At 43.2% G+C, this 13,379-nt stretch overlaps 1 protein-coding gene across 1 annotated transcript in view; it reads right to left on the bottom strand.

Moving 5' to 3' along the window:
• Positions 1–8,063, bottom strand: part of SLC1A1 (solute carrier family 1 member 1) — a 38,395-nt gene extending 30,332 nt beyond the window's left edge. Inside the window, exon 1 of the mRNA XM_079959523.1 lies at positions 7,563–8,063. Within this exon, the coding sequence (XP_079815649.1) occupies positions 7,563–7,659 (97 nt within the window). The 5' untranslated portion in view covers positions 7,660–8,063. The remainder of the gene's footprint in view (positions 1–7,562) is intronic.
• Positions 8,064–13,379: the final 5,316 nt, after the last annotated feature.

Genomic DNA, 13,379 nt, shown 5'->3' on the forward strand with positions numbered 1-13,379 from the left:
ATTAGAAGTTTATAGCAAAACAAATGCACAGCTGTCAAGACATCTTGCAAAGAAGCACTGGAGTTTCAGGGATGTTGCATCTTCCAAGTACCACTGTAGGGTTGTTGCTATTCAGAATACTCTGTGAAGTGTGGTTGCTCGAATGATATAGAAACTCACTGGATAATGCCTGTTGAAAGGTTCATACATGCTTCCACAAATGTGTGAGGGCAGTGCCAGATTTACGTATAAGCTAAACAAGCTATAACTTAGGGCTCCACTCTCTTGGGGGCCCCAAAAAAACTTAAAGGGAAAAAACCTGATGTACATTTCCAAAATATAAGATAAAAAACAAACAAAATAAAACCTACATACAGCAATAGTGTTTTGTGTTGTGTAGGCTCCTATGATGTAAGCAATGGGCCCCACCTGCTAGCCCGCTCCCTAAAATATTACCGGTTTGCTCATTTCTATAGATAGGGTGCCTACATTCTGTATGAACTTTGCATTCTGCATGGACTTTACAACAATTACTTTGATAAAATACATATTTTGTTATGTGCAAATGGCTTTAGATACATTAGGCCCATAAATTACCATATAGCATATATTCAACACAAAAAAACAGTGACAATTTGCTGTAGACAAAGGATGGCTGGACATATAAAGGGTCCCATTACCTTTAGTAGCTTAAATGTAAAGGCACCCCTGGCAGTTAAGTCCAGTCGTGGATGACTCTGGGGTTGCGGCGCTCATCTCACTTTACTGGCCGAGGGAGCCGGCGTTTGTCCGCAGACAGCTTCCGGGTCATGTTGCCAGCATGACTAAGCTGCTTCTGGTGAATCAGAGCAGCGCACTGAAATGCCGTTTACCTTCCTGCTGGAGCAGTATACCTATTTATCTACTTGCACTCTGACGTGTTTTCGAACTGCTAGGTTGGCAGGAGCAGGGACTGAACAACGGGAGCTCACCCTGTCGCGGGATTCGAACTGCCAACCTAACTGCAAGTTAGGTAGGTTCCACTTTAAATGCAAACTGAATTGAATTCCTTCCCTACCTCTACTTATGACTCTACCACTGATGAGTGTAGTAGTTCTTACAACATCTGCACCAGGTCATGAACATAATGCAATTGCTCAGTCTGCCAAGAGAGGGCTCACATGGAAATAGAATTTGCAATGGAGTTGCAATTTCTTGGTTTCAACCAATGTGAAATCTTCACATTAACACCGTACTTAATGTCAAGACCAGGCATAGGCAAACTCGGCCCTCCAGATGTTTTGGGACTACAACTCCCATCATCCCTAGCTAATAGGACCAGTGGTCAGGGTGGTGGGAATTGTAGTCCCAAACCATCTGGAGGGCTGAGTCAAGATTAATGGAAGTTTGGATTTCCCAGAGTAGATGTTTACTTCCTTTCTTCCATTCCACTGACCAACACTGCTAGCTTGCTGCAGTCATTGTGGACAAAAGCTTTGCCCTGACTCTTAACGGGGAAACATTCCGTCAAGACAAAGAAGAAGCTGAATTATACAGTTCACAGTAGTTCAGGCTTCCTCAACCTCGGCCCTCCAGATGTTTTGAGACTACAGTTCCCATCATCCCTGACCACTGGTTCTGCTAGCTAGGGATCATGAGAGTTGTAGGCCAAAAACATCTGGAGGGCTGAGGTTGAGGAAGCCTGCAGTAGATTATGTATATTAGTTGTATACAGTTCAGCTACTGCACTGCTGCTTACTCAAAGCTTGGTTGCAAAAGTTTTGAAAGGTTCCACAGAAGCATTCTTTTCATTTTTCTTTTTTACTTAATAATTTAATTATTTTTAAGATCCTCAAGCAAATTAAGTCCCAAAACATCAAATAGCATTTGATTGAACTGAGGAAGGATGGAATTGTATCTTGTAATTTACCTTGAAAAAAGTGTGATTACACTTTCAGCTATGAAAAGGTTTCTAATTGAAATGTTGTTGTCATATATTTCCCCCCACCCCCCAAAAAAATAAAATTAAAATTGCACACAAGGGCATGTCCTTGTACCAAAAAAAGCAATTTAACTGGTTTCTTTGAAGTATGACACGCTTTATCATCCCAAATACCAAAAATACACTAAGCATAGCAGTTATCCTTAACAATGTTCTGAAGTACTGAAGTATAGCAGTACATATTGATCTTAATATAATGCTATATGGAAAAGCTATTTTCATACCCAGACTATTCTTCATTAACCCATACCCACAATTTTGGCCTTTAATTGCCCAATTCTTTGCTAAATTGAGACAATTTTATGATGTCCATACATTTCAATTCTAATAGATCTTCATGCTTCCTTTAAAAGAGCTATTAGAATTCAAATGTATGGACATAAAATTGTTTATATACATTAAAATTTGATGCTATGAGTTTCTGGAAAATTCACCAACATGTTTTTTTTAAAAGAATGTTATCTTTTCACAACCATTACTTATCTAAAGTAGATTTCTTTAGGAAAATGTAAAACTAAAATGACTTCCATGTGAAATATACAGCTGCTTTAGAAATAAAGTAACTTGCAAACAAACAGTGAAGAAACAACAAATTTGCCAGTAGATTCTATTTGTATGTTTTATTTTAAATCATGGTCAGTGGAGAAGGGTTAAAATCTCTAAATTTCTCCCTGCAGGAAAGCAGTGGGGGAGATCAAAATCTGAGCATTGCATGTGTGAATTGGCCTTCTGGATCAAATCCTGAATGTACAAAACTCAGAAAAGTAACTGAACTGTAGCCAAGATCCAAATAATTATGAAACTCATCCCAGCATTCCAAGGTGTTCCACACAACGAACGACAACCTCCAAGGTCACCTGATAAGATTCTGAAGGAGTATGTCCTATGGCACAGGGATGAGTTATTCAAAGTAAAATGAACAAGAATTTACAAAGGATGTATTCAAACCTCTCATGCTCAGATCCTGAGCCACGTATGCAGAGTCCAATGGATGACTTGCTTTGTCAAATGATATAAAAATTACTCCAGAGACACTCCTCTCCCCCAAAGAAGGTAAAAGACCCCTGGGCGGTTAAGTCCAGTCGAATTCTCCCCACAACAGGTGTCCTAAAGTCAGTGCCAGATTTACATATAAGCTAAACAAGCTATAGTTTAGGGCCCCACTCTCTTGGAGGCCCCCCAAAAATTTAAAGAGAAAAAAAACCCTGGATGTACATTTCCAATATAAGATAAAAAACAAATCAAATAAAACCTACATACAGCAAAAGTGGTTTGTGTTGTGTAGGCTCCTATGATATAAATAATGGGCCCCGCCTGCTTGCCGGCTCCCTAAAATATCACTTCTTCTTAATTGTATTTCAGTTCAACAGTTACTTTGAGTAAATACATATTTTGTTATGTGCAAATGGCTTTAGATACCTATTAGGTCCATAAATTACCATATAGCATATATTCAACACATTTGGTGTAAACCACAGAGCCTAGGGCTTGCCAGTCGGAAGGTCAACGGTTCGAATCCCCGCGATGGGGTGAGCTCCCATTGCTCGGTCCCTGCTCCTGACAATGTAGCAGTTTGAAAGCACGTCAAAGTGCAAGTAGATAAATAGGTACCGCTCCGGCGGGAAGGTAAACGGCATTTCTGTGCGCTGCTCTGGTTTCGCCAGAAGCGGCTTAGTCATGCTGGCCACATGACCAGGAAAAACTGCCTGCGGACAAACGCTGGCTCCCTCGGGCAGTAAAGCGAGATGTGCGCCGCAACCCCAGAGTTGTTCGCAACCTGACTTAACTGTCAGGGGTCCTTTACCTTTTAAATATGTATACAAAGTCCAGATGCATGCTCCTTTGCCTTTCTAGATCAGTTCTGAGAATACGCGAAACTAGAGCCTAGACACATTCAAAACTAGTTCCATATTTCTAAGCAAGTGTACACTGAACTGTAAGGCTCATCTTTTGCTATTCCTGCTGGTTAAAGGAGCAATTCTAACAATGAAAAGCCAGCTTAATGACCCTGTCTTAATTTAAGTCAGCCTAAGAGAAGACTCCCTGGAAAAGACCCTGATGTTGGGATAGATGGAGGGCACAAGGAGAAGGGGATGACAGAGGACGAGATGGTTGGATAGTGTTCTCGAAGCTACCAGCATGAGTTTGACTAAACTGCGGGAGACAGTGGAAGAGAGAAGTGCCTGGCATGCTCTGGTCCATGGGGTCATGAAGAGTCGGACACCACTAAACGACTAAACAACAACAACAAGGTAAGCCAGATCCAAACCCCATTTGGGAGCAAGGCTACTGCCAACCGAGAGAGCCCAACCTAATTTTGAGGGAAGCCTTAAAACACAGTGGTACCTCGGGTTACATACGCTTCAGGTTACAGACTCCACTAATCCAGAAATAGTATCTTGGGTTAAGAATTTTGCTTCAGGATGAGACCCCATCAGCTAAAGTGGTACCTCAGGTTAAGAACAGTTTCAGGTTAAGAACGGACCTCCGGAATGAATTAAGTACTTAACCCGAGGTACCACTGTAATAGCCTTAAACAAGCCGTAAATTAAGAGTGTGACTTACAGCACCCCTTTTTTTGCTGGCATAAGTTCTGCTGGGCTGCTAGGCCACATGCTTGAGAAGAACAGAGTTAGGGTCCCTATGAAGTCTCTTCCCTGCCTGTCCCTGTCCCCAACATGCTTTCCTAGGGACTTAACACCAGCCTCGATCCAGTCAGCTTTGGGTCGGCTGGCTGAGCGCCGTCTGAGCCAAGACAAGCATTTTGCACCAGTGCATCTCCAGCTAAGCTAGGGTTGGGGACTTAAACCACTGCAGCCTCAGCTGACTGAGCCAGAGATCTTCTGCAGCCTAACTCACTGGTGGATCTTGGGTCAAGGTTGCACCCTAAATCCCCAATCAGACTAGGATGTAGGAGACCAGGGTTCAAATCCTCAGTCAGCCATGAATCTCCCTGAATGACCTTGGGCCAGTTGCCCTCTCTCAGCCTAACCTATGACACACAGTTGCTGTGAGGATGAAATGAAACCCACTGAACTATTTGGAGGAAATAAATGTGGGATATGGAAGTGAGAGCTGGACCAAAAGAGCTGGATCTTTGGCTGATCGTCGAAGAATTGATGCTTTTGAATTATGGTGCTGGAGGAGACTCTTGAGAGTCCCATGGACTGCAAGAAGATCAAACCTATCCATTCTGAAGGAAATCAGCCCTGAGTGCTCACTGGAAGGACAGATCCTGAAACTGAGGCTCCAATACTTTGGCCACCTCATGAGAAGAGAAGACTCCCTGGAAAAGACCCTGATGTTAGGAAAGATGGAGAGCACAAGGAGAAGGGGATGACAGAGGACGAGATGGTTGGACGAGTAAATGACTAAACAACAACAAATGTGGGATATAATTGTAACACTAAAGTAAACAAACTTACTTCAAAAGGAATTTATATGCTCACAATATTTATATTGATTTAATTTCTTCACGAAAAATAGCACTGCTGTTTGTCTTTTTATGGCACCATGACTTACTTGCGGAATACTGAGGTTGTGGGAAACCAGTATTGAGAGAAATGGAGAGGGAAGAGGCATGTTTGTCTCTAGCATTAATTTGCCCATTATGAAATGCACTGAACGGATGGCATTTAACAAATATTAATATTGCATGAGAACGATGTTGGTTGGATAAGCGTGATTTACACTTCTAACAGCCAGAGTAATACCAATAACTGAATGTAGTCAAGTAAATGAGATTACTGAAATGAATTATTTAACAAATCCTGGCTGGAAATAATCACCAAGGGTGCTTTATACTTTTTGACAGTGAGGCAATTTGTGCTGGATTGAGAGTGTACAGCTTATATACAAAAATACTTGTCTGTTTCTAGTTAAAAAAAACTACACAGAAATACTTCACATACTAGAGGTGTCTTGGGAGATTTAAGAAAGAGAATGGGGATTATTCTTCCTGGAAGGAAGGGAAACAGAGGCTGCAGTGCTTTTCGCATTTATTTGGGAGTGAGTTCCATTTAACACTGCTTTGAGGGTTTTTTCTACAACCAAGCAGTATATAACTTTTATCAAACAAACAAACAAACAAACAAATGCAGAGCCACCTACATCTGAGTACAGGTGGTTAGGCTCTCCTGCAATCCTAAACCTACTTGACAAGTAGCAAGTTCCTTTGAACTCAGCAGGGTTTATTTGCAAGTAAATGTAAATCAGGCTACACAGCTCCTATGCGGCATTCACAGAATGGTCATCTTTCCCTTACTTCAGTTATGATCCTAATAAGCTTTACTTGGAAGCAAACATTTCTGAAATGAGCCTCCTTTCCAAGATTACTAGGATCATGCGGGGCCAGGTACTAGTATAGGGCAAGTCAATGATTGCTGAGATGAAGAACGATTTAATGATCTGCAGTGGGGCTAGACCTGGGCAATCAGCTCTCCTTAAGGTTTCCCTCTTTTCTTAAAATACTTGCCAAGTCTGGTTGAACTTAGCGGGACTTACACCTGAGTAAACGTATTTCGACTCAGGAGCCACGGTGTTTTAATTTTATCAGCATTCTATAGACGCTCAACGAATGCCAGATCAGCACATAAACATTAGTACCATTTCATCACAGTGGCAAAGATTTGCTCACTGCCAGCTCTTTCCTTTATTGCAACAGGGCTGAGGAAACCTCCATCCACCCCACAAAGAACAAATCTGCATCTGTTTCCAGGGAGATATTCATTCTTTTGGAAAGGGCTCTCCTCGAGGAAAACACCTATCCACCATCATCATTTATATTCGAGGGGTGTGTGTGTGTACTAGGTATTATTAAGCTCAGCTGGGGGTTTGGCAAAGAGCTTAGAAGAGATAGACTGCAATCCTGCCCAAATGATAGCAGGGGTCATTTATAAGTCCCGGAACCAATCCCAGCTGGGTTACCTTTCTAGGATGCTCATAATACAGCGCTACATTTCTCCCATGGTGGCTGAACATTTGTTTAGCATCTCTCTCTCTCTCTCTCTCTCTCTCTCTCTCTCTCTCTCTCTCTGTGTGTGTGTAGAGCCGTAGCTAGGGGGGGGGGGGGGAGCCAGATTTTTTTTTTGCCCTGTGTGAAGCCTCCAGAGGGAAACCATTGATGCTCCCAACCTGTGTGTACGCAAATGCGCATGGGGGGGGGGGTGCGAAGCTGGGTGAAATAATGCCTTGTTTCGCCCCTGTTGTGTCTGTCTATCTATCTATCTACCCATCATCATCTGTTTATTTATCTATCTATTCTTTGTTCCTATATATACACGTCTCTCTGTGTGTATTCACATATACATCTTCAATGTTAAGCAAAAGGAACTATTTCTTGTCATTTTCTATTTTCCTGCTTACAACCCCACCTTAAGGAAGACTACTGCACACGGCTGGAAGGAGGCAGACTTGACCCAGAGCAGCCGCCAAGGATTCCCTCCAAAGGGAAGGGTTGCCTTTCCCCCCCAATGATGAAAGAGGTTTCCACGCGCCCCCGCGACGCTCCAGCTTACTTCGCCTGCCTGCCTGTCTCCCTCCCTCCCTCCTTCCCTCCCTCCTTCCTTCCTTCCCCCTCTTCTTCCCTTGCCCGCCAACTCACCCAGCACCACGGCGAGGATGGTGGCCAGGAGGAGCCAGTTGTTCTTCAGGAAGCGCCTGCAGTTGAAGCCCCTTTTCCGGGCGAGCTCCTTCGCCATGGTGGCTCGTGGTGATGGTGGTGGGAGAAAAGACGCACGGGAAGGAGAAGGAAGAGGCCGGAGGGATGCGCGCAGGAGACACGCGCGCAAGAGACAGAGGCAGAGAGAGGAGCCGGCAGGTCTTTCCCTCAACGGCAGAACGGCTCTCGCTCGCTCGCGTTCGGCCGGCTGCTGGTTTCGCTGGAACGCGCGCGCGCGTGTGGATAGAGAGGGAACGGGGACGGTGCGCCTTCGTCACGCTGCGGGGTCTCTCGCGTCTCCTCCTCCTCCTCTCGCCGCCGCTGGTGCTGGTGCTGCTACTGGCGGAGTCTGCCTGGCTCTGCAGCTCCGAGATAGCCAGGCGGAGAGGAGGAGAAGGAGGAGGAGGAGGAGGAGGAGAGGTGTGGTGGCGGCGGTGCCTCTGCGCGTGTGTGGCTGGAGAGCAGGGCGCGCTCTGTCTCTGTCAGGCGCATCCAAAACACTTGGCACAAGACGCTGCGCGCACGGAGCCCTCTCTTTCTCTGAGTCACTTTGCATAACCACACGGCCCGGGGGGGGGAGGGGGCACCTTAGGGTGCCCTCCCTCAGCGAGCGGCGCTTGCGCTTCCTCCTCGTGCCCACAGGTGCCAACTTCCTGTGCTCCCCGGGGTGCCCGAGCAGCACCCACAAAAATGCTCCATGAAAGGGCCGCCAGGTACAGAGTGGCGGGGCAAGCAGGCCCTCCTGCCCACGGGGCTGTGGCTCAAGAGCCGGGGGCTCGGGGGTGGGGTGGGGTGGGGTGTGGGGGCTTCGGCGCCCTCTCGTGAGACGCTCGGACGACCCGCCTGGGGCGCGGAAAGGCGCGGCTGCTGCTCTGCGCTAAGCGCGCTTCGAAGATGGAGATGTGGATATACAGTAAAAAAAAAAAACCAAATAACTCATTTCACACCTATTAACAGCGGCGAGAGCAACTGTGGCAAGATTCTGAAGGACATTTATATTTAGGCAAATTGTTGTTGTTGTTTAGTCATTTAGTCGTATCCAACTCTTTGTGACCCCATGGACCAGAGCACGCCAGGCACTCCTGTCTTCCACTGCCTCCCGCAGTTTGGTCAAACTCATGTTAGTAGCTTCGAGAACACTGTCCAACCACCTCGTCCTCTGTCGTCCCCTTCTCCTTGTACCCTCAATCTTTCCCAACATCAGGGTCTTTTCCAGGGAGTCTTCTCTTCTCATGAGAGGTGGCCAAAGTCTTGGAGCCTCAGCTTCAGGATTTGTCCTTCCAGTGAGCACTCAAATTACTGGTATTCAAAAAGTCTGGCCCTTCTAGAATTGCTCTTCTAGAAAATGTTTCCAACAAGTTGAAAGTAGCTAGGGGGCATACTGCAAGAGATTGATTTTTCGCAAAGTGGCATGATTTTATGTTATTTACAAATGCTGAAGCCCCAGCCGTATGGTCCCTCTTGTTTATTCCAAGTTCTGGATTTTGTGAAAGTGTACAACTGCTAACTTATATTCAAAGCTAAGGAGGGTCTGGTGTGGTTTAAAATTGAATGGGGACTGGTGTTGATAACCCTACATTGTGGATGACACTTGGGTCCCTTTCACCTCTACAATTCAATGATTCTGAGTCTATGTTTAGGCAGACCTATGTTCTTTATATTTCTGCTGAATTACTAGTAATTTTGGAGCAAGGGAAACGATGGTGTTAACTCTTCATTCCTTCATTCATTTTTTATTCTTTTTTTTCATTTTGCAAGTCTGTATGAGAATTCCTAAGATTAAGGAAGTACCTACTTGCATGGAAAATATTGTTTGTCTTCTCCGGCCTGATTTTATGTTATATATGATTCAGTTCTTTTTGTTACTTTTGTTTGTATGCAAATATTCCCTCTCTTGTTATGATTTACAAATTTCAATTTTAAAAAGGCGAATGAGCCAAGCACTTGCAGCAGTGTACAAAATGCTTACCTGCTTTGTATCACATCCCCCTTGCCACAGAAACAAGGAAGAAAACAGAAAAACAAATGAAGAAAAATAACAGCATACACCTTTCCAACTTGTGAAGCAAACAATTTGGCGGTGAACAAAGACGCAGATGGATAAACATTATGTTTGTGTAATTAGAGACTATTTATTTCATTTCATTTCTAATCAACCTTTCAATTGGTTATATTAGAAACGGGCAAAACACAAGAAATAAAAACAACGCAAAGCAAAATATAAACATTTTGGGTTAGTTATCAGCTCCCTCTTATGGTTTAATTTGAATGACGTTAAACTGATTTTTTATTTTATTTTTTGTGTTAAAGGTTGACAGATATTGGCTCCCATCCTGGATGAAGATTCAGTTTGGTAGTTTTTGTACGGGTAACCAAACACAAATCTGTAATAAAAATGTCTCAATAAAATGAAAAAGAATTAAAGGTACCCTAGGCTGATGGATCACTCCTAGAACTGCTGAAGTTATTTAAAAGATGAACACAATAATGGAAAATGATGGTAAGAGATTCTATTTTGGAAAGGTTTGCAACTATCTATATCAAGTCCACAATGAACCTACTTGGTCAGCAAACAAAAAGCAATGTTTTATTATTTGGTGTTTTTTTCCTTTAAATCCCTTTTTGATCTTTGTACTTATTCTGCAAGAGTTCACTTCCAACACAACATTTTCCTCGAGCACAGGCCCTGAGGAATTAATCCCCAAAGGAATACACATGAAAAAAAGCATTACATTGGAATTACCACTGTCAGGGGGAAAAAAATCTTTGAGCTGCAGGGAGAATAGTATTCTGTTCTCAAGATTATCAAAATGATAAGATCACTTGATAACCTGAGATGTAGTGCTTGACCTGTGACCTTTCTCTCTCTCTCTCTCTCTTTCTCTCTCCCACCCCCAGCCTTGGCACTGCCAACTGAGCTACACCACAGCTAAGGTTACCGAGTGAAGGAACTCTTAACGGGCAGCTCAAGATACATAATCCAGTTTGGGTGCCCATGTACACACTGCAGTCCTAGGTGTGGGGTACAACAGAGGACGAGATGGTTGGACAGTGTTCTTGAAGCTAACAACATGAGTTTGACTAGTGGAAAACAGGAGTGCCTGGCATGCTCTGGTCGATGGGGTCACGAAGAGTTGGACACGACTAAACAACAACATAGTCACTCAGCTCCATGCTGTTGAGCTGACCCTTGGCTCTGCAGGCTGGTTTGAGGGTTTGTCCAAAGCCCTGATGTTGTCACAACCTCTCTCCTGCCTGTTGTCTTTCAACTTCTTGTTGTTCACGTCTCAACCCTCAAAACTGTACCCTGCCCATCTGACTGGATTGCCCCAGCCCCTCTGGGCAGCATCCAAAAAATATAAACACATAATAAAACATCAAACTTTAGAAACTTTACTGTACTCCTTATAGCATTTCAGCTAAAGCCATGCTATAAGAAGTTAAGCTTAAATAAGTATACTAATTTTAATGGAAATAAGATTAAAAATATGTTAAGACATTTATATGATAGAAAATAGAGAAAGATGGAAAGGAATTGCTGAAACAATTAATGGAAGTGGAATACAAAGAGGGAGGTGAGAGGAGGTCAATGATACAAGGGAATGAAAGATAGAATATGGAAAAGGTATGATGTACGTTTTTAAATTGTTTTTGTTTGGTTTGGTTTAGTTTATTGTGTTAGTTTAATGTGTTAAGGTTGTGTTTTGTATTGTTTATGTATTGTATTGTTTTTTCCCTTTTTTGTTCTCCCCCCCCCTTTTGTCTTCTTTCTTCCTTTTCTTTTTTGTAAGCTTTAAAAGTAATAAATATTATTTTTTTAAAAATAGAAACTTTACTGTACAGGGCTGCCTTCAGATGTCATCTAAAAGTCAGATAGTTGTTTATTTCCTTGACATCTGACAGAAGGGCATTCCACAGGGTGGGTCCCACTGTGGAGAAGGCCCTCTGCCTGGTTCCCTGTAACTTCACTTCTCTCAGTGAGGGAACCGCCAGAAGGCCCTCGAAGCCACTTTTCAACTTCAATGGATTTTGTATGGGGACTGATTTGTAAATCAGGGGACTGTCCCTGGGAAACGGGGACATCTGGTAACCTTACTTGAAGCTGGATCTCAGGGTCTGGGCTGGACAACGAGGGTGGAGGCACTGCTTCAGGTATACAGGACCGAGATCTAATTTTTATGAGGGTATAATGTAATAATAAAAAACCACATGTCATTGATATACACTAGAAGTGCTACGCAGTGACACATATGACAAAGTAATTTATCTCAAATATTTTCAGATGTATTTTCAGACATAGCATAGCTGTTGAAACTTTTTTTGCACTGACTTGGCCAGTGACACACCTAGGGTTGCCGTATTTTGAAGAGCAAAACAGAGGACACATTTGTTGACGTCTACTTTTAACTATGGATTGCTAGGACGACTCTCATTTTACATACCCAGAAATAAGAGGATGTGTCCCAGAAAAAGAGGACGCATGGCAACAGTAGACAATGTTCTTTACTTTCATTCCCTGCTTTCTAGGTGACCTTTGAGCAGATCCAGAATCTACCCTGGTTGGTTGTAACCATGTATAAATTCTTGTGTAGATTTTTCCTCAGGTAAGCTTGATGTATGGGTGGGCTTTAGTAATATGGCGCCCTGAGAGAGGACAAAATTGGGCACCCACCTCTAAATGTTTCTTAATTCCACATAATTCATTATTGTACTGCTGGTTTTTTTTTATGGATCTTCTCAATAGACTCACTGAAACATCACATTACTGCAAAAACAGAAGTTGTTGTTGTTGTCGTTGTGTGTCCCTTTGGCTCGGTGCCCTGTGCAGGGCAACTGGCTGCAGTGCCCTAAATCTGGTGTTGCTTGATATCTGATGGGTTCCCACACTTCATCTAGGATAAGTTTGAACTTGTTGTCCAGGAGGCCTTTGGTGCCATTGTTTTTGTGTTATAGAATCTAAGATAAGATATGAAAAATCTGATAGGACTGCAGGAATTATCCAATAGTAAAGATTGCAAAACATAACATTTTAATTACAAAAGTACAAAAGAGGATTAGTAAAACAAACTTTTCTTTGTAGCGGAAGGTAAGCAGGGAAAGGTCTGATTTTGGCCATTCTTAATAGAATCATAGAATTGCAGAGTTGGAAGGAACCCTGAGGAACATTTAGTTCAATTCCACGCAGTGTAAGGATACACAGTTGTCCCTTATGCGGCTCGAACCTGCAGCCTTGGCATTAAAAATTGTCATGCCCTGGCAGCAGAATTTCCAGAACCCATATCTGAAAAATTAAAAAAAAATCTACCTGGAACAATCAATAATACATTGCATGCAGAAGGTCCCACTTTAAGCCTGTGGCATCTCCTGGTTGGATTGAAAAAGAGTCCCTTCTGAGACAGCTGCTTTCATTCAGTGCAGACAGTAACGAGCTAGAGAAACTGATGGTCTGACTTGGGATAAGAAAACTACCAATGTTCCTAAGGCATAGCTGTCAACTTACAGATTTGAAAATAAGGGACCAGCAGCCTCGAAAATAAGGGATCAGCAGCCAAAATAAGTGATTTTAGTCAACCACCTGAAATACGAAGTTAAAAGGGACCAGATAATTTTGGAGAGCAGCACTGGTTTTTAGCCCTTCGTTTCCAGAGGTTGCTGCTCAAGCTGATGAAACACTGCAATTAAATAATTACAAGCAGCAACCACTTTTCGCGCAAGTTCAAGCTACGAAGATGCTACCCCAGGCAGAGAAGCTTAGTTCGG

Source organism: Podarcis cretensis (assembly GCF_951804945.1).
Source record: "Podarcis cretensis genome assembly, chromosome: 17".
Classification (NCBI taxonomy): domain Eukaryota; kingdom Metazoa; phylum Chordata; class Lepidosauria; order Squamata; family Lacertidae; genus Podarcis; species Podarcis cretensis.